The following is a 23,890-nucleotide window of genomic DNA, read 5'->3' as shown; positions in this document are numbered from 1 at the left end:
CAGCTGTTGTCGGCCATCTACAGAAGTAGGCAAAAATTCTGCATGGTCTGATCATAAATTTATGCTGACTGACAGAAAATGACTACAATCAAGAAAATATGAAAAGGCTCAATCAAGCTAATAACCAATTAGCGATTGCACCTAGTGGCTTCCTACAGTCAGCCTGGCTCTGGTACCAAGCTTGTCACGACCGGTTTTCCAATAAAAATATTTATTGGGAAACCAATCTTTTGAGTCCAGTATGAGAGAAATCCTCCTCACTGGTAAACCAATTCTTGATACAATAAGCCAGTAGCATAAAATATATTACAGGGTCGAACTACGGTTGCTCAACCAAATTATTACAAGCACGCCAATAAATATACATAATGGCGGACATGACACAGTGGTGTGGAGGCATACTACTGACTCGAGGATAGGGCAGTGGTGGAAAAACACGGCGGGGAGAGAGATACAAGTCTCTAAAACTGTCATCTCATCGAGCGTCGAGGTGAGGCTCGATGAATTTTTTTGGTAGCGGAAGCGGATATAATACAGTGACCAAATCCAGGGTCATACGAGACTGACTGGGACTCCTCTAGGCGTCGGACTCGCTATCAAATTCTTCATCCATGAGATCGCCTTCGTCAGCATCTGGCCAAATCAACAAGCCAGTGAGTACTTTGAAAGTACTCGCAAGACAGTTCGGACGTAAGATATAACAAATGCATGCATGAATGCGTCATGATTAATTCACCAATGTACATTCAAAAAATTAGCATAACGAGGTAAGTAAAAGGGAAACGGCGGTAGTCCGCCTGAAGTCCCAACAAAACATAAATGAAGACCGATCGGGTGTCTGAAGCGACGCCTCGAAAGGTGAACAAATAAATATAAGGAAATGATGCCACAGTCGGGCGTCTTAGCGACACCGCATAAAGGGCTTTAAAAGAAATGCCACAGTCGGATGTCGGGGCGACATCACAAAAAGGGCTTTAAAAGAAATACCAAAGTCGGGCGTCTTAGCGACACCACATAAAGGGCTTTAAAAGAAATGCCACAGTCGGACGTCGGGGCGACATCACAGAAAGGGCTTTAAAAGAAATACCCCAGTCGGGCGTCTTAGCGACACCACATAAAGGGCTTTAAAAGGAATGCCACAGTCGGACATCGGGGCGACATCACAGAAAGGGCTTTAAAAGAAATACCACAGTCGGGCGTCTTAGCGACACCACATAAAGGGTTTTTATTCACAAGGAAATAATGCTCATAATAAATATTCAATTCAGGAAAATAAACGGGTTAGTCCATCCACAGGAATAATCATTTAACCGGACTTAGCACTCATGCGATTCACCGGAGTCTCTGTCATCAAAACTGACATTTGGTCAGGATAAGTTATTATCGAACTTGGACATGGAATAGATGATTCGAAGGAATATATGACTCTGCAGAGTTTGTACAAAAATTTTCCCACAGCCAACGGATTTCCGTAGTCACGAAGGACTAGTTCCGTTTATGGTATTTTGGAAGAAAACACAGCTAACTAGTACACACCCATCCTACCTCTCGATGCTAGGAATCACCCTAGACATCGTCCAAGAAAAACTTTTGAGATGGGGAGATCACAATCTCGAATAGCATGGGATCAAATTTATATACGTGCGCTCTAAGGGGTGCCCCCTCTCGGTCCCAACCGGAAACACCCATGCCCCCTGACCGAATGACTGGCTTTAATCCAGGACCATGGAACCATCATCACGGCCTCTCCTTTTTGGTGTGTACCAGGAAAGTGGTTTACAACTTACTAAGCCATATTCCTTGCGGAAAACATGTGGTAGTACAAGGAAGGAAGAATGGAAGGAACTGGAATGATACGAGTTGACATTGAAGTCACATAGTCTGGCATAAGCCTGGCATGCTACAACACTGCCATCTTACCCATCCTCATGCCAACACATGGCCATGCATACTCACATCCATCCACTCATGGATTTTCGAAACTCACTTGCCTCATCGTCTCAGGTAACAGGACATTCATCGGTATGTTCATCAACATGCCATAAACTACTTAATGCAAACATGCCAAAACAATCATCATATCAAAAGTTCAAACATGCTTGCCTGGTTCGGAGTAGTCGGAGCCTAGCTCAGTGAAGTTCGCGGCTCCGTCACCTCCTTCGGTATCTACGGTATAAAGAAAATATATGCGCTATCGTAAATACCAAGAGGTGCACAAAAAGTATTCCAAATATTCTTCAAATAAATCTGATAAAAACTAGACAAAATGTTAAAGAGGACAGAAAAAGAATCAATCAAAAATACTTTTCTGTTAAAAAGTTATAAGGGTTTTTGTCCAGGGACTCATTTGTAATGAAACAGAAGGTTTCCAGGGGCTAGCTTATAAAAACAGAAAACGTTCCAGTCTTGAATACGCCAGCCCAGAGGGGAAAGCGTATTTTGCCCGAAGGCGTTTTCAGAAAACGATTCGTTTTAAAGGATCTGAGAGGTTGACGGGCGGGTCCCACTCGTCAGGTTTAAACTTTCAAACGGGGGACGAAGCTCGTCGGCGCCCGAGAGCCGCGGTGGTCGCCGGCGGCAATCCACGGCGAGGTAGGAAGACCGGAGGGTACCTCCGTGTTCAGGGCGCCCTTCCGCGTCGGTTGGTGGTGGTGGTGGCGGTCGGCGAGCACCACGTCGACGGCGAGCCTTGCTCCGGCGGACGGCGGTTCGGGTGGTCGAGGGCCTCGTCGGATGGAGCTGCGAAGGCCAAATTGAGGAGGGGGTTAGACTTCTGGTAGCTAGAGGGGGTAACGGACGGGGTTTGGGCGCCGGAGATGGCCTCACCGGAGCGAATCGAGGTGGAGGCCGAGGCGGAACGGGGCGGCCGGAGTCGGGGGAGGAGACCTCCTCGAGGTCCTCCTGGTGGCTTGGCAGGGTCTTGGAGAGGTGCAGTGAGGGTGTGGGGGTCGTGAGCGGGCTCGGGGTCCTTTTTATAGGCGATCCGAGGCGGTGGCCGTGAATGGGGATCTCCGGTGAAGGTTACGGCGGCGCAGTGCTTGGTCGGGGGAGATTAGGGAGTTGGGCGTCATCGTGGAGGTTTACTGGTTCCATTCAGACGCTAACCTCAGCGGGATTCGGTTGATTAGGGGGAGCTTGACGGAACGGGGCGGCGCAGGCCCGTCGGCGGCAGAGAGCGTGCCCAGTGCCTGCCGGGCCACGGCGACGGTGCAACGGGGTGTGCTGGCGTGCATAAGGCCACGCGGAGCTACCAGGAGGATTGGGCGGCGCTGAACGGTGTTGAGCCGCCGTTCTGCTCTCTGTCGGCCGCTACGGTGGTTCGGCCGCCGCAAGACACGCCGGCGTAGGCGGGCCAGGGCGCCGCCGACGCCGGGAAGGCACCAAGCGCACGTGTGGTGCTCCAGACAGGAGGAAGAGGCGGCGAGGAACGTGCCAAGGGCACTGTCTACGCGTGATAGAAACTGACGAACGAAAACGACACTGAATCTGAATATTCCTGAAAATGAACAGCAACAGCGCAAGCAAGGTGTTCGACAGAATGAATTTGGCCTCTGGGTATTTTTCCTTGAGCTGATTTTTGGTGGAGTGGCTACTCATTGCTCCAGTAGGCTGCCTGAATTTTGGTGGAATTTTAGAAGAAGTGTAGATATGAATTTCACCAAATTTGGCAAATCTGGTCCAAACTTGCAGAGACTGAAATTTGAAAAATTTGAAAAGAGGAGGAGTGGATCAAGATGGTTCTGGGTTGTGGGTACAAAGGACCATCCAGGAGAGTTGGTTTGAGGTCAAAACTCAAATGCAAAAGGGTACTTGCTTTGAAAATCTCTCAGGCTCCAAATAATTTGCAGAAATGATTTGAGGGGAAAGAAAAATAGAATAAAATCCAAAACTTGCTTGGATTAGTTGGGACAGAGAACTTAGGTTGATTACAAGGAGGAGGGGAGGTTTTGGAGGGGTTTTACCACATGGGCAAAATACAAAGTCATGGGTGGTTTCCAAGATATGAAAATCCCAAATTTTCATAGAGTTTCTTTTTTTAAGACTATAAAATTAAATCCCAAAATAATTTGAGAGGGAACCAACAGAGAAGAAGTTTCAAAAGATCAAACACCATAGTTTGAAGAAAAATAAAATCCTTGCCAAAGCAAAGGAAGTTTTTAAGAGGAAGGTTTTCTGGAAAATTTTAAATGGCCTCTTTTCAAAAACCACAAAGTTTTTGCTGAAAACCAAATAAAATTTTTGGAGTGTCACATTTGCCTAGTCAAGTGGGTGAGAAAGCTAAACTCGTTGAGTTGGAAGCCCCCAAGTGACCTATGATCAACAAATAAAAGACTCATGCACGATATACGAGATGAAATGATAGAGATCTCGAGTTTTGGGGATGCTAACTTTATTGTATTTGATCATAAAATTTATATACATGATATAAATGTACAATGATGAGAGCCGGTGGCTCACGTGTAGTAAGGACGAAGATGAGCAATGTTCCACGGCTTGTTGGTCTCCTCCTTAGAGGTACGTGACTTATTGTGCTCACGTATGTCGATGAGATAATATGACCCATTGTTGAGGTTCTTGCTAACTACAAAAGGTCCTTCCCTAGGAAGTGAAAGCTTATGCATGCATGTCTGATCCTTAATCAAATGGAGCACTAAGTCGCCCTCCTGGAACATCCGGCTATGAACTCTGTAGCTATGATAGCGATGCAGGTCTTGTTGGTAAATTACCAATTGAGCCACCGCGAGATCACGTTCCTCTTACAAAGCATCGAGAGCATCTTGGTGAGCCTTCTCGTTATTTGCCTCAACGTAAGCCCCACACAGGGCGAGTCATGACGGATGTCACTTGGAAGAACCGCCTCTACACCATAAACCATCAAAAACGGTGTGTATCATGTGGACCTATTGGGAGTAGTCCTTATACTCCAAAGAACTACTGAAAGCTCTTCAACCCAACAACCCGGAGTGCGTTCCAGAGGAACCATGAGCTGGGGCTTGATCCCTTTTAGTATCTCCTGGTTAGCACGCTCAGCTTGGACTGTGGATGAGCCACAGACAAAACATCAAGCCAGATATGTTCCCTTTGACAAAATTCCTTCATAGCACCTTTAGACAGATTTGTCCCATTATTAGTGATGATACTACGAGGATAACCAAAGCGGAAGATCAGCTTTTTCACAAACTAAACTGCAGTCGCCGCCTCACAATTACTCACGGGCTCTGCTTCAACCCACTTGGTAAACTTATCAACCGCCACCAGTAGGTGAGTTTTATTGTCCTTAGACATTTTAAAGGGTCCAACCATATGAAGCCCCTAGACCGCAAACGGCCAAGTTATTGGGATCATCCTCAACTCTTGAGCCGGCACAAGAGCCTGTCGTGCAAATTTCTGGCAACCATCACACTTTCGCACAATATCCACTGCATCAACATGAGTCGTCAACCAGAAAACCCCATGTCTAGAAGCTTTAGCCACTAGAGATCTTGACCTGGCATGATGACCACAGTCCCCAGCATGGATTTCTTGAAGAATCTCACGGCCTTCCTCAGGGGAAACACAACATTGGAACACGCCCGTTATGCTGCACCTATGCAACTCGCCATTGACAATTGTCATGGACTTAGAGCGCCGGATGATTTGTCTCGCCAAGAACTCATCTTCTAGTAACTCGCCTCTGGTCAAATAAGCCAAATAAGGCAGAGTCCAGTCTGGAATAGCATGCAGAGCCGCCACCAGCTGCCCCTCCGGGTCAGGAATAGCGAGGTCTTCCTCTGAAGGTAACCTGACAGGCGGGTTATGCATCACATCTATGAACACATTAGGGGGGGCCGAATTACGCTGAGATCCAAGTCAAGACAAAGCATCAGCCGCCTCATTTTGCCATCGGTCGATGTGATCTACCAGATAACCTTTAAAGTGACCAGCAATGTTGGTGACTGCCTGATGATAAGCCGCCATGAGGGGGTCTTTCGAATCCCACTTACCTAAAACTTGTTGTGCAACAAGGTCTGAGTCGCCCAAGCACCCGACTTGGCTCAAGTTCATTTCCTTGGCCATGCGGAACCCATGGAGCAAAGGTTCATACTCAGCTACATTGTTACAGGGAAACATAAGCCTCAAAACATAACAGAACTTGTCACCTCGTGGGGAAGATAAAATAACTCCAGCCCCCGAGCCTTCCAATTGCCTAGAACCATCAAAGTGTATCGTTTAGTACGTGTTATCTGGCTTCTCCTCCAGTGCTTGCAGTTCTGTCCAATCATTAATGAAATCCACCAGAGCCTGAGACTTGATGGCAGTTCTAGGCACATATTTTAGATGATGTGGCCCAAGCTCAATTACCCACTTAGCAACTTGGCCAGTAGACTCTCTGTTTTGTATGATATCTCCTAGAGGGGCTGAACTAACCACCATGATTGGATGTCCAGGGAAATAATGCTTCAACTTACGACTCGACATGAACACACCAAACACCAATTTCTGCCAATGTGGGTATCTCTGCTTGGACTCTGTTAAAACTTCACTGACATAATAAATCGGCCGCTGTACTGGGTATTCTTTCCCTGCCTCCTTGTGCTCCACAACTGCTATGCTGACAGCTTTGTTATTAGCCGCCACATACAGGAGCATGGGCTCTTTATCGATCGGAGCAGTCAAGATGGGCGACTCAGCCAACTACTTCTTAAGCGTCTCAAAAGCCTTGTTGGCAGCATCACTCCAAACAAAGTGGTTAGTCTTTTTCATCATATGTTCCAAAGGAATTGCCTTCTCGCCCATGCAACTTATAAACTGGCTCAAGGTTACAATATGACCCGCCAGGCGCTGGACATCATTGATATAGGCCGACTTAGACAACGAGGTGTTGGCCTTGACCTTCTCTGGGTTAGCCTCACTGCCCCTTTCTGAAACTAGAAAACCTAGCAATTTGCCTACAGGTACACCAAAAACACATTGGCCAGGTTAAGCATCATCTTGTAGACCCGAAGATTGTCAAAAGTTTCCTTCAAATCATCAAGCAAGGTTTCTTTCTTCCTTGACTTAACCACAATTTCATCCACATAAGCATGAACATTACGCCCAATCTGTCCACGAAAACAATTCTGAACACAACATTGGTAAGTCGCCTAGGCACTCTTGATCCCAAAAGGCATGGAGACATAGTAGAAAGCTCCAAAGGGTGTGATAAAAGCCGTTTTCTCTTGATCCTCAACTGCCATCTTAATCTGATGATAACCAGAATAAGTGTCCAGGAAGCATAGGCTCTCACAACCCACCGTTGCATCAATAATCTGGTTGATACGGGGGAGAGCAAATGGATTAGCCGAATAGGCTTGACTGAGATCCGTGTAATCCACACACATATGTCGTGGGCCATTTTTCTTGAGTACAAGCATAGGGTTAGCCAACCACTGAGGGTGAAAAACTTCAACGATAAACCCGGCTGCCAAGAGCCGGGCTACCTCTTCTCCAATAGCTTTACGACGCTTTTCATTGAAACGACGGAGGAACTGCTTGACCGGCTTAATTTTAGGATCCACATTAAGGTGGTCCTCAGCGAACTCTCTCGGTACACCCGGCATGTCGAAGGGTTTCCATGCAAAGATGTCCCAATTCTCACAGATGAATTCAATGAGCGTGCGTTCATATTTGGGATCCATCCTAGCACCAACAGTGAACTGCTGGGATGAGTCGTCAGGGACGAAATACACTTGGTTTGTATCATCAGCCGACTTAAACTTGAGTAGATGGTCCTCTTCAGTAGTAGGCTTCTTTAGAGGGGTCATATCAGTCGGGTCAACATTGTCCTTATAGAAGTTGAGCTCCTCAGCACAAGTTGCCTCTGCATAAGCGGCATCACCTTCTTCACACTCCAAGGCGACTTTCCAATTACCATGAACCGTAATTGTCCCATTTGGCCATGGCATCTTAAGCTATAGGTAGATATAACAAGGGCGAGCCATAAATCGAGCGTGAGCCGGCCGACCAAACAGTGCATGATATGGACTCTTAATTTTGACCACCTCAAACCATAAAGTCTCTGTTCTGTAGTTGTATTCATCACCAAAAGCTACCTCCAAGGCAATCTTCCCAATGGGATAAGCTGACTTGCCAGGCACAACGCCATGAAAAACTGTAGAAGACGGCTTGAGATCCTTCTCGGTGAGATTCATCCATCGAAAAGTGTCATAGTAAAAAATGTTGATGCTGCTGCCACCATCCATAAGTACTTTGGTGAATTTATAACCACCCACTTGGAGGGCTACCATAAGGGCCAGGTGACCCAGATTATCAACCCCCGGGCGGGTGATCCGCCCGGCTCCACGTTATTGTGTGCTCTGACCACCTTAAATATTGTGGAACACCCGGCTCAACTATGTGAACCCCCTGCTTATGAACTTTCTGATCACGCTTGCAAGTGCTTGTAGTAAAAATGTGATACTGACCGATGTTTAACTGTTTAGGATTACTCTGATACCCAGACTGGTTATTTTGCTGCTGATTACCCTGACCAGACTGTCGGTTGTGATCGCCATTATTATCTTGGTTTCGATACCCGGAGTTTGAGCTACCTCCACTGAAGCCAGCTCCTAGGAAGCTGCCCGATCCTGACCCGCCAGACAACTCGTTATCATTACCATTATGCTGAAAAGACTGGTTGTTGAAATCCCGCGTGATATAACAATCCTTTCAGGCATGATGAGATGGTTTGTTAGGATAACTGTGCTTTGGACAAGGGCCATTGAGCATTTCCTCAAGATTCCTGGACCTTCCTTCATTGAAGGGCAACTTGCCATTACCATTACGACATTGATTCTTAAATCCAGTGTTGGTGTTAGCCACCAGATCTGACGCACCACAGGGGTGCCTGCGCTTACCACCATGACCCTGGTTGTTACCATTTTGCGCCTGGCCATGTTGTTGCTGACCCTTAGCGCCACTGTTTTTCTTGCCTTTGCCTGATTTATCCTCGTCAGAACCAGGGTCCTTCATAGTATCAGAATCGACATATCTGGTAAGTACATCCATAAGCTTCCCCATATCTGTGCACTTGCTCTTAAGCCGCCCTAGCTTCTACTTAAGAGGGCCAAAGTGACAGTTCTTCTCCAAGAGCAACACGCCTTGAGCCTCTCCAATACTGTCTGAAGAGTGTATAGTGGTTGCAACCCGGCGAGCCCAATGATGGACCGGCTCATCTTCATGCTGCACACAATGCTCCAAATCCACAATTGTCATTGGCTACTTACAGGTCCCTTGAAAGTTCCTGATAAAGCACTCTTTCAGTTCTGCCCAAGTGTTGATAGAATTGTGGGGCAGGTTTTTCAACCAAGTGTGAGCCGGTCCCTCCAACATCATAGTGAAATACTTGGTGCATACTGCATCACTAATGTTAACATATCCATGGCCAGCTCGTAGCTCTCAATCCAAGCCTTTGGAGGGAGATCCACTGTGTAGTTAGGGACCTTATGGGGACCCTTGAAATCCTTAGGCATGCGCTCATTACTTAAAGCCGATACTAAACACGACACTCCAATGCTTCTGGCACTTAACCCGACTCCTATCGAAGCTGAAGGAATCACAGGCGGGGCTCATAAGCCCCCTGGTTTGTTGCCTCTACTTCTCGACGGGCCCTCGCAGCGTCCACAATCGCTTGGGAATCAGTCCTCAGATGAAGAGGAGGGCTATCATGGGGCAGGTTACAACGTCGCTCACTGCTGGAGACCGCGGGCGACTCAACATGCATGCCGGTTGTAACTCCGGCTCGGGAGGGGAGTTGAGTGCACATGATTACGACTGTATGAATACTTCTCCTATTGAGCAATCACCGTTTGAAGAAGCTCAATGGCATTTCGTGCATCCACTGCGATGGGCGACTCCCTAGTGATAGGGAGCGCGTTGAGCCGGGTGGCCACTGCTACCATGTTATCCACCGGGTTAGAAAAATGGCCTGGTAGCATTGCAAAACGCTGGGGTGGGGTCCGGTCCCGAGTCGGGTTTGGCACCAGCCCGTCCCTGTGGGCCAGCTCTGGTTGGTAAGGCTGAGCTGCCGCCCTATTCTTGGGCACCTCTACAGTTGATGGGGGTATAACCGATGCTCCCGGAGTACTTGGTCCTACCCCTGGTGTGTTGAACAAATTCATGGGCTCATAAATTAAGGGCATACCAGTCTCGTGCCTCCTTCGAGACTGCATTGAAAGCGTTTTGATCCAAACTTAAACGCCAAGTCTCTGACTTCAGGCGCTCTGACTCTGCATAGACATGTGCCTGCAACGTGACCATGCGGGCATTCTCAGCATTGACATCCTCCTCGGGCTTGGTCATCTGCTATCGAATCTTAGCAATTTCTGCATTGCATTCGGCCTGGTTTTTTGTAGTAACTTCAGTCGCCAGCAGGGTTGTCAGAGTCCCCATCAGGTCAGATAAAACTTGAGCCGACTGCCTGATTGAGCCGGATGCGCCGGACGCTGCAACCGCCGGGTCAGCTGCTGCTGATGCTCCAGTCACAAAATAATTGAGACCCGGCGCCGTTCCTGCCATGAAGATGGCGCCTCGGCACGGTGGCTCGTAGGGGTCTGGAATAATGTCACCATCGGAACAGCCCCCAAGCCCACCGTCTTGGAGTTGGTAGATTGACTCTATCTCGCCGGTCGAGGACTCATTTCCTGAGTAGATGAGAGTCTCTCCTCCGGATGCAAAGTTTCCTGCAAGTTCCACTCCTTGCATAAAGCCAAAGAAGACGCACTTCCGGCCGGCTTGGACCCGGGCGGGTTGCACGCGCCGAGCCGGCTCGACGAGGTCGATGTAGATGTCCGTCTCAGGCTCAGATCCGCCGATCTTGCCGATAAAGAAGTGGATTCCGCAGAAGGGGACCTGATACATGTACTCGATTGAGTCGGTCTCGGGGCCCTAGCCGGCGTCGTCGATGTAGAGCTTACCACGGCAACTCTTGTTCATCCTGCTGATGGCGTATCCCTCGATCCCTGGGAAAGAGCCCTTCAAGAACTTGAAACCATCGTGTGCTAGCCCCACGGTGGGCGCCAACTGTCATGGTTTTAGCACGGCAAATGTCCTACTGTGAGGACTTAGACGTGAGTCCATTGCGAATGGTGATTAACTTGTCGGGGTTGAGCGGGTCGAAGAACACGAGTTTACCTAGGTGTGGCCCCTCACGGTGGAGGTAAAAACCCACTCCTACTTTTATGCTTATTGCTTGAGTATCGATTACAAGGGTGCATATTCGCTTGACCTAGCTATCGAGTAATTGTAACTTGCCCTATTCTGTGCCAAGGACTCGCCTTTATATAGGTCGAGGCCTCTGGCTTACAAGAGTCCGGGTTGTAACATAACCCGTGACTGAGTCTGTCTCTAAGTCGCCTTGCCTTCTTTGACAAGACACAGTATGGAGGCTTGCACCTCTGGGCCGCCTGCTGCCTTTTGGCTTCGGATCCTAAGTCGACCCATCTTGTGAGCCGCCCTTCCGGTTCTGCGTCTTGATCGCTCTGGCCCATTCGTGGTCCAGCTCCAAGAGTCACCAGTAATTTAACCCGGCCTTCACAGGATGGGTTATACCGTGGGGTTATTTCCCTAACAGACTCCGTTTGGTATTGATTTTCTGAAGAAAAAACATGCAGGAAACAGGAACTGGCACAGGGCACTGAGTTAATAGGTTAGTTCCCAAAAATGATATAAAATTGTATATAAAGCATCCAAGATTGATAATATAATACCATGAAACAATAAAAAATTATAGGTAATACATTGAAGATGTATCAGCGGCCGCGACCGGTGGACATAAACAGGCACCCCAGCTACCGAAACTAGGTGGAATGGATGCGGCATGGGGCGGCAAAGTTTTTGGGAGGCGCGGGGCAGCCCTAGGAAGCAACAAGGAGCGGGGATTTGCGGACACTGAAGCCCTCAAAAGTGGGTTCACGCCAAGGGAAAGGGGAGCCAACAAACTTGGGTGAAATCCCGTATATATGGAGGAAATGGGCTCGCGGATTCGAGATCCCAGAAAAAAATTGGGGACAACCGAATTTGAAGGATCTGTTTGGGACGAGGATACAAGATGGATCTCACAAACTGGCGGTTATTATTAATGGATAGCCTGGTTTGCGGGATCTGCTAGAGACGCTCTTACATGAAAAATTGTATGTTTTCGGTTCAGTCTGCTTGTTTTGTGGAATGGGACCACCAGTATGGAAGTAAACTGAGATATTTCAATAGGATGGGACGAACCACAATTTTCCCTATTTGAGCAAGGTACGTAAATCATCTTGTCCGGCAAAGGTCAAGATATTTATTTGGCGTACGCTACATGGCACACTTCCATGTCATGTTGCGCTCGCAAACAGACATATGAAAATTTCGCCCATTTGTCCTACTTACTCTGTTGGTTTAGAAGATACGAAGCACATGCTATTTCTCTATAATAAAGCAAAGGAGGTTTAAAAAGGCTGGGGATGGATGATATTATTGATAAAGCTTGTGAGATTGATCTCGCTGGAGAGGCGGCGTTGGAGTATTTACTTCTTATACCAGACCAAGAATTGTGGATTATGTGTCATCACAATGTACATGAAATGATTTCTATCTTAGCGTGGTATCTATGGTCGGAAAGACAAAAAATCATGCATAGGGAGGCAACTCGAAACACGTATCAGATCTCTACGGGGATACTAGCCCGTATGACAAACTTCGTTACCGCCTCATCTCTAAAGGCCTCTATAAAAAGGAGGGGGGCTTGCCCTCCAGTGGGCTTTGTGAAACTTTATGCTTCACCATGACTTGCTTAGGGGTACGATGGGGGCAGTCCTTACATACAACAAAGGAAGATTTATCACTGGGGGGAATGGGAAGATAGACTACTGTGCGGATATCTTGATGGCTGAAGCCTTGGCTCTCAAATTCATCCTATCACTCGCGCATTGGTCGGGATGTAATCGTCTTATTATTAATTCAGACAATCTAGAGGTGATTGGGACTATGAAGGATGGAGGACGATCAGCGAGTGCGGCGGCGGTGATCTTCGATGATTGTTTTCACTATGCTCTGATTCCATTATTACTAGGTTCGGACATTGTAATAGAGAAGCAAATAAAGTGGCTCACTAGCTTGCTAGAATGTTAGATTTTCTTTGACTTCTGATTGGTTGACGAATCTTTAAATGAAATTGTAACAATCCTCACAAGTGATGTATTGGTTATTTCTAATGAATAAAGTTTCCAAATTTATTTTTTAAAAAGTAGGCACGAACATGTTTTGAGAGCATCTCCAACAGATGAACAAAAATAGCAGCAATGCCCAAAAAATTATCATTTGGGCCACGTTGGAAAAAACGCCTCCAGTAGATGCCCTACATCTATATGGTGCCTAATTTTTTTAACATTGTGCTCAAAATTTTGCGACAAACCTCACCTCTAGTTGTTGCCACAAAACCAAATCACCCCGCTGAAACTTCCCACCATCGAATCGCCTCCCACCTTCGACCGTCGCCGACCATAGATTCGACATGGAAAGCACCTTTGATGTGATCTCGACGCTGGCGGCCTCCCCGTCGGATCTGTAGTCCTTCCTCCAATGGTTTCTGCCTGTGGTGGCACCAAGCTGAAGGTCGTCTGCCACCAAGGGCTTGTGACTCCATGAACCGTGGTTAACAGGGATGCACATATGGACCACACAGTCGCCGCCAAGGCTCCCCTGCAGTTGAAGAAGACCGCCGCGGGATCCATCAACCATGGAAGTTGCCTGAACAAAGAAGAAGGTTGCCCCGATGCCATTGGTCCCTTTCATGGGGCAGTGGCTCCCTCGCACCGCCTAGGGCCTCTTACCCTTCCCTCCCATTGTCGCACGAGTACAAGTTGACGTATCATGTCGCCACCATTGGTGTCCCCGACGTGTTCAGTGAAATGATCGGGAGGTAAAAAGATCCTTTCTTTGCTTTTTCATTGTTTGTCATGGCATTCTACATTGTGTATAGAACTGTGATGTGACGTGTGTGTGCATTTTCTTCAAATTTGATGTATGCCATGTGGATGATGAAACTTTATTGCAATAAACTTGTATTGCATCTCAAGATTTTGTCTCTCAAGAATATGAAACACAAGAAGGGCACCTTCTTGACATGGAAGAGGAGGGCTTTCTTGATGCATCTCCAAATGGGATAAGTGCAAACTACACTATCAAAGAAGACAAGATGTTGTGTCAAGCATGGAAGAAATTTGATCTTGATCCGGTCATTGGTATTGAGCAACCAATGTCGACTTATTGGAACCATATGTATGAGTACTTAAAGGCACCCAACACTAGTGGCATCTAACGATCACAAGTTTCAGTCCGACATCAATGCCAAACTATATCGCCAGAGTGTCAAATGTGGTAGGCTTGTTTGGCACAACTTGACCATATGAACCGACTGGGTAAAATGTCGATGATAACGTGATTTTTGTTTGCATTCGTTAGTTATTTCTTCATCTCCCGTATAGATTGATGACCAACTTATTCCACACTTGTGTTATGTAGCTCAACATTGCTAGTGATTTGTTTAAGGGGCGCAAACAAAGAAAGGCAATGCATTCAATTTACACCATTGTTATGCGGAGATTGGAAATGATGAGAAGTGGAAGAACCACGAGTACAATGAAACGCCTGAGAGGAAGTCCAAGAGCTCAGTTTTAGATGCAACACAAGTTGACACCGATGATGATGCATCAAGTAGCGAGGATGGAAAAATACGCCCCGCCCCCAACTTGATTGCTCCTAAGAAGAGGCTCGATGGAAGAAAGAACGACAAAGAGAAGAAGAAGTAGGGGAAGCCAATGACATGAAGGAATCATTGGACAACATCATGGTAACAAGGAAGGAGATGACTGAAGAAAGTAAGAACTCCATGGCAAAGAAAGGATGGAGGGAGGGAGGCAAAGGAAAGGAGGACATCGATCAAGGAGCAGAAGATCGAGGTTGAGGATAGGAAGGTGGCCATGGAATAAATAATCAGAAGCATTATAAATGAGCAAAGAATCATGTTCATGAACACCATTTCTCTTGATGAGAAGGCGGGACCATACTTGGAGCTTTGCCGCAATCAAGTGTTGGCGATGAGGTCTAAGGGAGGCTTCATGGGAGGGTTTGGATGATTCATGGGAGGAGGCATGGGTGCCATGAGAGGATACATGGGTGACATGGGATGCATGAGTCGTGATGGTGCCAATGGAGACAACGCAAGCACTAGTGATGGCAGTTGTGGCAATGACATTTGATAGCTCTATGCATTCATGTTCTATGCACTTTCATCTATGTTTGTGAATTCTGATGCAAGATGCTTGAATTATGTGTATTTGAACTTGAATTTGATTGTGCTTGGTTTTGTGTGTTGTTATCTTACAAAGTTTTAAATGTCATCTCATGATTTGTTTCAATAGTATGCAATTGTGGAGTAGAGAAGAAGGACAAATTTCTAGGGCACCAATTTCAGGTCATCTAGAGAAGCAAAAACTTTTCTTGTGCCAAAAAACTTATCTCCCCTCACCTAAAACCATTTTCATGGCACCAAATTTCTGGTCACCTGTTGGAGATGCTCTTAGGAGTTGGAAAACATATGAATGGAGGGAGCTCTTTTGGTCCATCGATAGCTATATGAAGAATGCTCATTCCTCTGCCGATTTTTTTCATGTGTTAGTTTTAATCACTATCCTAGAGGCCAATAGAGCACCTCATGTTTTAGGTAAGCATGGTGAAGGTCATGTCATTTGTGTGTGGGATGGTGACCCTCTAGTTTTTTCAGTTTCTGTCATTGCAGACGATTTGTCGATAATGCCCAAATAGTAATATACACCGCCATGATGGCTTTTACATACGAATGGGATACCATGTATTGTACCGTATATTTCTACATTGTCTAAAAACATGTAGAATTTTGCAGGTGATGCCTTTGAATGGTTTGATGGGGCACTAACACAATAAAACTAAAATGGGCGATAAAGGTTCATGATAAAACTAAAGTTACATCAAGACTCTTCAAAGTCATCATCTCTAGCTTTACATCTTGCATATTGGCAATGAACCATGACTCTAGTGACGAAACGGTAGAAGATCAAACTGGCGTAAACTGGACTAATAGTCTTTTGAAAAGAGACGCACGAGTTGTCCACCTCGCCCGATAAGCGAGAACAAGTGTTGTGGCTGGGTACACACCTTTTGTAAATCAAGTTGTCAACTGATGATTTATCATCATGTTTGTAAAAAAAATGAGGTGCACACAGACTGGAAGGCAAGAGCCAATGACCAAAGTACACTTGACATCATTTTTCGCCACGATGTCAAGACATGCGAGAAGTGTTGGATGACAAACAACAATGTTAGTAGCAATCAACCCGTGGGTCCTAAACACTAGAAAGTCTTCATTATCGACAACGTTAACCATAACAACCGCACCATGTGCAAATATAGCTGTGAAACTTAACCAATATGTTAGAAACTGAAATCTACAATCCCACGTCTCAACATGGGGGGAAATCGATCTTCGAGATCCAAACACCACAAAACATGGTTGTTGCTAATGTTAGCCATAACATTGGCAGCATGAGGCTATAGAGCCGTGTTTTTTTGTGTGAACCTAGCTTTACTACATAAACCAAATATGTTAGAAAATCCCCAAACCCCGCATATCCACAAACTCTCCGCCTCCTAGCACCAAAGATGCAAATAGAAGGTGTGAGTGTGTGTGTGTGGGGGGGGGGGGCATCGAAAATGACAATTCGGCCTAGAGAGTAGGGTTGTGAACTTGCATCTCACGGCAGCGGTGCAGATAATGCGAAGATAAGAGTTTTATTTTTCAACAACAAAAGGAAAAAAAAACATCTAAATGCATTCTATAGATTTTTTGAGAACTTCAATCCTATAGTCAAAAGCTTAGGTGTAAAATGAATTTTCCTCTTTTTTAATAACATGAATTTTAAACATTTTGTATTCTCCAATCCTTCATTTTGTTTGAGGCACCAGCTGCTCTTTTTTTGGGCAAAAATACTGAAAGTTTTTTTTTTTAAAAAAAGACTGAACTTTTTTCTTAGAACAATAGACCCGACAGCTTGCGTAATAAAGGCACCGCGAACACACGGCCCCCATAAGAGGAGGCCCAATTAGAAGTCTCCTCTCTCCACAGCAGAGTGGGTGCGCAGCCAGTCAAGCCTCCCCGGAAACCCAAAGCTAAAACCCTAGAGCTCGCGGAGGGTTTTGTCGATATGGCGACGGCGGAGCAGAAGGGGAAGAGGCCGAGGATCGAGGCGGAGGAGGGCGACCGCATCGACGACGGCCTACTGCTCTCCATCGAGAAGCTCCAGGAGATCCAGGACGAGATCGAGAGGGTGAGTCGCTTCGTTTCTCGCCTGCTGACAGCTGTCGCGGCGCGCTCCGGTTGCTCGGCCTTTGATTTTGGCGCCATTCTTTTCATTTTCGGAGCAGTTTGCACGAAGGCTGCGCGGAATTTAGGGGAATTTCAACTCCCTATTTGTTTATGTGCGAGGGGGCTGGTCTCGCCGCGAGGCAGCGTTTGGTGACCGACTGATTTGGGCGTGCCCTCGATAGGTGTGTATTGGGTGATTGGGTTGGAATTCTGTGCTTCCCCTCCAGGCCCAGGGTTCGAGCTTTCTTAGACTTTTAGGTAGTGGTAGATATATTTGGAGACCTCTGCTTGTGCTGCTGCAGAATTGTGGCCTGTGTCCGTGTTCTCTCTTCTCTGTCGATACTTCAAATCACTTGTTCGTGAGCACACTGGATTGTAGACGTTTACAGTAGCTTTGGGTGCACTTAAATGTTTGTGAGCACTCCCAGGGCAGGGTGTGTGACAACTGCAATGGTCTATTTTAGATTCATTTTGACAGTTGGTGGTCTGAAAATACAGTAAGTTTTGAATACCTCGATTGATTGAAGTTTTGTTGTGGAAAGTAAACACAGGAATGCCAGCTAAATACTCCCATGTACATATAGAACCCCTATACTCTTCAGACCAATATAAGCTAATTTCCTTTAGGATTACAAAATGATCACATGCCTTGCTCTGCATCTTGCCTTTCTTCACAACATGCATGACATGTCAATCTCCATTACCACCAGATATGGCGCTTCTTCCACTCTGTTATATTACCAAATCAGCTTCAGCTCCTGTTTCTATGGGCTCCATACTCCCATTATGTTAAATTCTGTGTCAATGAAACTTAGTTCTGTAACTGGACTCGGTGTAAAGAGCACAGTTATGCATTCTATGTATGAGATAATGATGAAACACCAAAGGATTTGTTTGATTCCTTATTAGAGTAAGGCACCTTATCTGCTAATTAAACGGTTTTTTAATTGCTTAGTACTCTTGTCTCTCTGAAACAGAATTATTGCCTGAATACCTACAGTGACAAGAACATATTGTGAATGGACAGGCTATATCTGGCTGGAATATTTGAATGCAGTTTAATTACTAGGCAGTTAGCTCTAGGCTCCGTTTGGAAGCAAAGTTTTTGAAAAACCTAAGCATTCCAATACTACAGTTTTTTTATGCCGATGACAACAAAGACTGTAGTATCTGAAAACAGTGCCGTGTTTGGCAATCAAAGTATACAGTGTTGTATTTACTGACCGCATGAGAGATCATTTGCTGCGTTTCTCAGTTTTTTAAAAAGAGGTCCTGGCCTCTTTTTTTAATACAGCAAAAATACCACAGTTTTGTGCATACTGTGGTTTATAATACTGCCACTTTAACTAGAGCCAAACACTTCAAAGTATTTGAAACCATAGTTTTCCAAAATGGTATTCTTGAAATACTTTTAAAATACTTTGCAACCAAACCCACCCTCATTGTTTTTATGGTGCCCATAAGGCGTCAGGGCGCCCTCTGACGGCAGGGCGTCGAGCTCGCCTTTGACAGCTTCATAAGGTGTCCGCCTTGGACAGCAGGGCGTCTGAATCGGCCACCTAGGCGCACCCCATGGGCTGCTCCCAGGCGGGAAAGAGTAGCCCGCGTGGAAATCTTCACGGGAAAGACTGGCTCACACGCGAATAGGTACGAGGAGGAGGAGGGAGGGAGAGAGTATCGAACCTCCAATCCAAGCGAGAGGGATTCGATCTGTGCCCTTCCTCCTCTCTGGCTCAGCTCCTCCAGTCCTCGGGCGCAACAGCATTGTGTGGCTCCTGTACTTGTCTCACTTCTCCCTTGCCCTCCTCTGCTCTTTCTTTCATCCCCTTCCAGTGCTCTGTTTCTCCCAGCAGTGTAGCTAGATGTGCTTGGCTGCTCCTTCCCCTCTGCATCTGTTTCCTCCCAAATCGGCTTCTCCACCCACAAGGCAGCAGCCCCACCACCGCTTCTCTCCTTCCACATGTTTTATCTGGTTGCTCTAGTGATTTGGCTCTTCTCCCTTTTTCTTTGACGGCTGATTGGGCCTTCTCTCAGTGCTGCTGCGGTAGCCAGGTCTCCCTGCTCTGATGGATCCTGTGGCTGGTAATGCTTATGATCTCCAATGATCCTATGAGAAGAGCTACATCCAATGATCCAGCTTGGAAGTATGGATTCTGGCCAGATTTAGAGTGCCATATATTATATATTTATGTGTCTAAGGTGTCGCCTCACCTTACGCTTTAAGTGCTTAAAAAGGTGAGGCGGGGGTACAGCGCCTCGCCTTACCACCTTACAAATTTGGTTAGCTTATATAGATTCATTTACTGCAGGTTAACGAGGAAGCCAGTGATAAAGTCTTGGAGGTGGAACAGAAGTACAATGAAGTTCGCAGGCCAGTTTATACTCGACGGAATGAAATTATCAAGGAAATTCCGGACTTCTGGTTGACTGCGGTTTGTAATATGTTCTATGCTGATTCATATGTCGTCTGTTTATTTCCTGAAACTGCTGATTGGTATAGTCTCATCCTTACTAATTCATGCATTTCCGCTGCAGTTTCTAAGCCATCCTATGCTTGGTGAACTTCTAACTGAAGATGATCAAAAGGTACATTGTTTTGTGCGAAGTTTAACATCTACACTCTTTAACTTATAGCATTTGTATCAAATGTGGCAACAAGTAATAAAATACTAAATTACTATATCAGATTTGCTGAGTAATTATGTGGAACCATACTCATACTATTTGATCACTTATGTTCCATTGTAGATATTCAAACACTTGGTGTCTATCGATGTGGATGAGTTTCAAGATATTAAATCAGGCTACTCCATTACTCTTGTAAGCTTCTTTTGCATCTACAAGCTATGGTTTCCTTCCCTTTGCTTACATGTTTTGAACTTGAACTGGCAGGCATTCTCTTCTAATCCATATTTTGAAGATACAAAGCTTACAAAAACATGTTCGTTCAGTGATGATGGGAAAATAACTGTGAAGGCCACCACCATTAATTGGAAGGATGGAATGGTACTATGCCTCGTTAATCTATAAGCGCTTCAGCAAAGATGCTTCTGTATGTAAAATTAGATCTAACGAGTTTTCCAATAATACATTAAGGATATTGCAAATGGAAAGGCATACACGGAGAATGGGGAGAAACGACTATTGATTGATGAGAGGTTGGTATTTTTTTTATCTTCTTCTTTGCTATAAATTATTAAATTTTTCTTCATGCCTTATCTGTACTATATGATTCATTCCAACATAGAGAGACGTCATCATTCCATTCGAGTTATAATATGCAAGTATGAAATTTGTGAAGAGGATTCATGTTCTGTTTTCTTTTCCTTTTTTTTGTTTTGCAGTTTCTTCACTTGGTTCAATGATGCAAAGAACAAAAGTTTTTCTGATGGAGTGATGGATGAGGTATAGGATTACGTTTCTCCTATGCTTGTAGCTCCTGCTAAATCAGGATTATTTCAATTGATCAGAAGTTTTGTCTCTCTGAAGTCTGGCAGATAGAATGGCATAAATTTGGAACTCTAATTCTTCCTCTTGATTTATTTTCTGAGAAATTCCAATCATGCAGGTGGCAGATGTTATCAAGGAAGAATTGTGGCCTAATCCTTTGAAGTATTTTAACAATGTTAGTGCTTCTAGTGTGATATAAGTGGTTTATTTATTGGGTCCTATTTTTTTTATTGTGGATCTTTGTGTCATGTCCCTCGAATCTTCCATTGCAGGAGGCTGAAGATGAATTTGAAGATGACGAGGATGAAGAGGTAATCCTGTTTTCTTTATCAGCAGTTCCATACTTCCATTACCTCTGAATATATGATACTCCTTGGGTGTGTGCCCTTGTGCAATACTCCCTCCGTCTCGTAATGTAAGACGTTTTTTGACACTACAATAGAGTCAAAAAACGTCTTACATTATGGGACGGAGGGAGTAGTACAAACGTTCTTGTAGTTCATTTGCAATGGTGTACAATATCCTGATACTCATGCAATAATGCATAACCACCTCAGTTATCATGATGGCTTGTTTGACTTCTCAATGCATATTTACTGTTCATACCACGACACTATGCATCATCTGTTCATCACAGGTGCTCTAACCCCAACAGCAAAAGGAATTTAGGATGACATTAGCATGCCATGCACTACACATCTGACATTTTGCCCAACTTCCTTAAATTTGCTAGCTGACATTGTGCTCTCATGAGGCCTGAAGGAAATGAGTTTGAGTTGGTGATGTCACTTGGGGCCTTATTTTTGTTTTATGCACATGAATTTAAAATTGAGCCTGACGCTGTTTGCCGAGTTTCGTTGCACTTTATCTCTTCTGTACATGTATTTATCATTCTTTTGCAACTTCTATAGGGATTTGATGAAGACGACGATGATGAAGATGAAGAAGAGGAGGAAGATGATGAGGAGTGAAGCCTTCTTTCATGCTGAATTTCAATTGGCTTCGACAACTCCCGTGCATGTAGAGTGGAGATCCCGGGTCTCCTGGGGACTGAAAAGCAAGGTGTCCCCTTTTGTGGTGTTTTGTTGCTTGACTTAGCTGGATCTGTAGGATTCTAAGCTTTTTTTTTTGAGATGGTAGGATTCTAAGCTTGATCTGTGGGAACTTGTTTTGATCTGCTCATACATTTGGAGTCCTGCAGATTCCCATATGTGGCACTTCAAAGTATATTGTTATTGTGGGATGCAGTAGTTCCGGATATGCAAGGTGTCTGTTTCCTGAGATACAGTTGCTTTAACGACGGTTAGTCGACAATATTTAACTAACTTATATGGTAGTACAAAATTCATGGCGTATTTCAGTTACTCCTCGACAGTACCATTTTTGTATCACATCATTCACATATTTTTAAACTGTTTGATGAACAGATGATGCTAGAGCGTGTTACATTTGCAGAGGATGGAGTATATTTATTCCAGGGAGTGAGGGTATTTTACAGCCCGTCTGTCTTGCAAGAGATGGGAGAGCCTATAGATCAGGCACGTAATTTTTTTTATTTTGTCAGTCACTTTTATCCTGAACGGCCCAAAACATATCGATATGTTCGTCTTCAACCCCTCCCCTCTAATTAAGTTTCTTCCTCGCGCTCCACTTGAGAGGTCCTAGCCCGGCCTCGGTGTGGCCGACGCTCATCGCTGCTGCTCCTCACGTTGTCCCCACCTTTAGCCATGTGCTGCGAGGAATGGGAGAGCCTATAGATCAAGCACCTAATTTTTTTTATTTCGTCGGTCACTTTTATCCTGAACTAGATCTTTCATCCAACGGCCCAAAACATATCAATACGTTCATCTTCAACCTCCTATCCATCCTCGCATAGCCGCCTGCCTGCCTAGGCCTAAGTGCATGCCTCCACCCCCCACGGCTGGTGGCTACTGCCGCCACGCCGCTGAGTTGTTGTCACCCCAACCCCCTCCCCTCCAATTAAGTTTCTTCCTCGCCTCCACCTGAGAGGGCCTAGCCCGGCCTCGGCGTGACCGACACTCATCGCTGTCGCTCCTTACGTTGTCCCCGCCTTTGGCCACGTGCTGTGAGGAATTTACCGACGCATGAAAACATTCCAGGTGTATGACAATTAGCAAAGCCAGCAAGAGATTGATGCCACCTGCAATGTCAATGTTGCGCTCTTTTGTGGGCATAAAAACCGATCATCGAACCAATACCAAATTAAAATGAAGTGGATTTTCGGTTTGTTAGTTCTGCATCTGGTTACACAAATTTGGTTGTAGATCTTGCAACCAAGTTTTACTAATTCCACCTTGTTTTGTTTGCAACTGAGTTTTGCAATAAAGAGTACTTGATGTCAAAAAAAAAAAAAAAACCTCGTTCGTTAACCATCATTTGGCATTGGAAATTTGGAATCCAGACGTTTTGTTGTTCGGCCCACCGGGTTCAGTATTGCCGATTGGCCCCCCAAATCCCAGCCCCCTACGGCCCCTTCCACGGGATGGCGCTGCGACTGATCTCGAGGCCTACTCGCCGCTGATAGGCATTCTCACCGCCGGTGATTCCTCCTCTCCATTTCATCACCTTCCCGACCCAGGTCTCCTCTGCCCTACTCCTTTTCTAGCCCTAATCCCCACCGAACGGATCCAGACCCGCCTGATTCTCCACCAAGCTGGCGTAGGGTCCTCCCGCCGTGCACCGTGACGCCCGTGCGCGCCGCCGCCGACGTCTCCGCGTGCGGCGCATTACCCCGCCTCCGCCGCCACTCGGCTCCGTCTCCCCACGTACACGCCTCAGCGCTCCAGGTATCCAGCCTCTGAATCCCGTCTAAACCCCCTTTTTCCGGTTTGACCCCGTTAAAAGCAATTTTTGTTGCGGAAACCGATTTTTTTTTTAAAACATGCTCTGGCTGCCTGGCTGCAGGAAGGAAGGAAGCGGAGCAACCGCTCGCACGGCGTAGCATCCACGCAGCCGCGGTGGCGTAGCATCGACGCGCGGCGAGTTCGCTCCCCTCCCTCCCCCCCCCCCGGCCGCCTATAA

The 23,890-nt window shown here is 45.9% G+C and overlaps 2 protein-coding genes across 2 annotated transcripts in view; both read left to right on the top strand.

Moving 5' to 3' along the window:
• Nucleotides 1-17,133: 17,133 nt before the first annotated feature.
• On the top strand, nt 17,134-22,183 carry LOC119364493 (NAP1-related protein 1-like). The gene is made up of 10 exons (XM_037629971.1): nt 17,134-17,360; nt 19,708-19,830; nt 19,934-19,984; nt 20,147-20,218; nt 20,291-20,404; nt 20,495-20,556; nt 20,743-20,803; nt 20,967-21,023; nt 21,121-21,159; nt 21,760-22,183. The coding sequence occupies exons 1-10, from the start codon at nt 17,238-17,240 to the stop codon at nt 21,817-21,819; spliced, it is 762 nt and encodes a 253-aa protein (XP_037485868.1). The 5' UTR covers nt 17,134-17,237; the 3' UTR covers nt 21,820-22,183.
• Nucleotides 22,184-23,773: 1,590 nt separating this feature from the next.
• LOC119364492 (ran guanine nucleotide release factor-like) overlaps nt 23,774-23,890 on the top strand; it is a 3,038-nt gene continuing 2,921 nt past the window's right edge. The window contains exon 1 of the mRNA XM_037629969.1: nt 23,774-23,872. The gene's annotated coding sequence lies outside the window, so the exon portion shown is untranslated. The remainder of the gene's footprint in view (nt 23,873-23,890) is intronic.

The sequence above is a fragment of the Triticum dicoccoides genome, chromosome 2B (assembly GCF_002162155.2).
Source record: "Triticum dicoccoides isolate Atlit2015 ecotype Zavitan chromosome 2B, WEW_v2.0, whole genome shotgun sequence".
NCBI classification, from domain to species: domain Eukaryota; kingdom Viridiplantae; phylum Streptophyta; class Magnoliopsida; order Poales; family Poaceae; genus Triticum; species Triticum dicoccoides.
Note: the sequence above shows the minus strand (reverse complement) of the source record. Positions and strands in the feature narration are given on the sequence as shown.

Bases quoted from the DNA above. Each gene is read 5' to 3' on its own strand.
- LOC119364493 (XM_037629971.1), top strand. From the start codon at position 17,238: ATGGCGACGGCGGAGCAGAAGGGGAAGAGGCCGAGGATCGAGGCGGAG. The intron at 17,361-19,707 runs GTGAGTCGCTTC...CATTTACTGCAG, and splicing joins TCCAGGACGAGATCGAGAGG to GTTAACGAGGAAGCCAGTGA. The intron at 19,985-20,146 runs GTACATTGTTTT...GTTCCATTGTAG, and splicing joins TAACTGAAGATGATCAAAAG to ATATTCAAACACTTGGTGTC.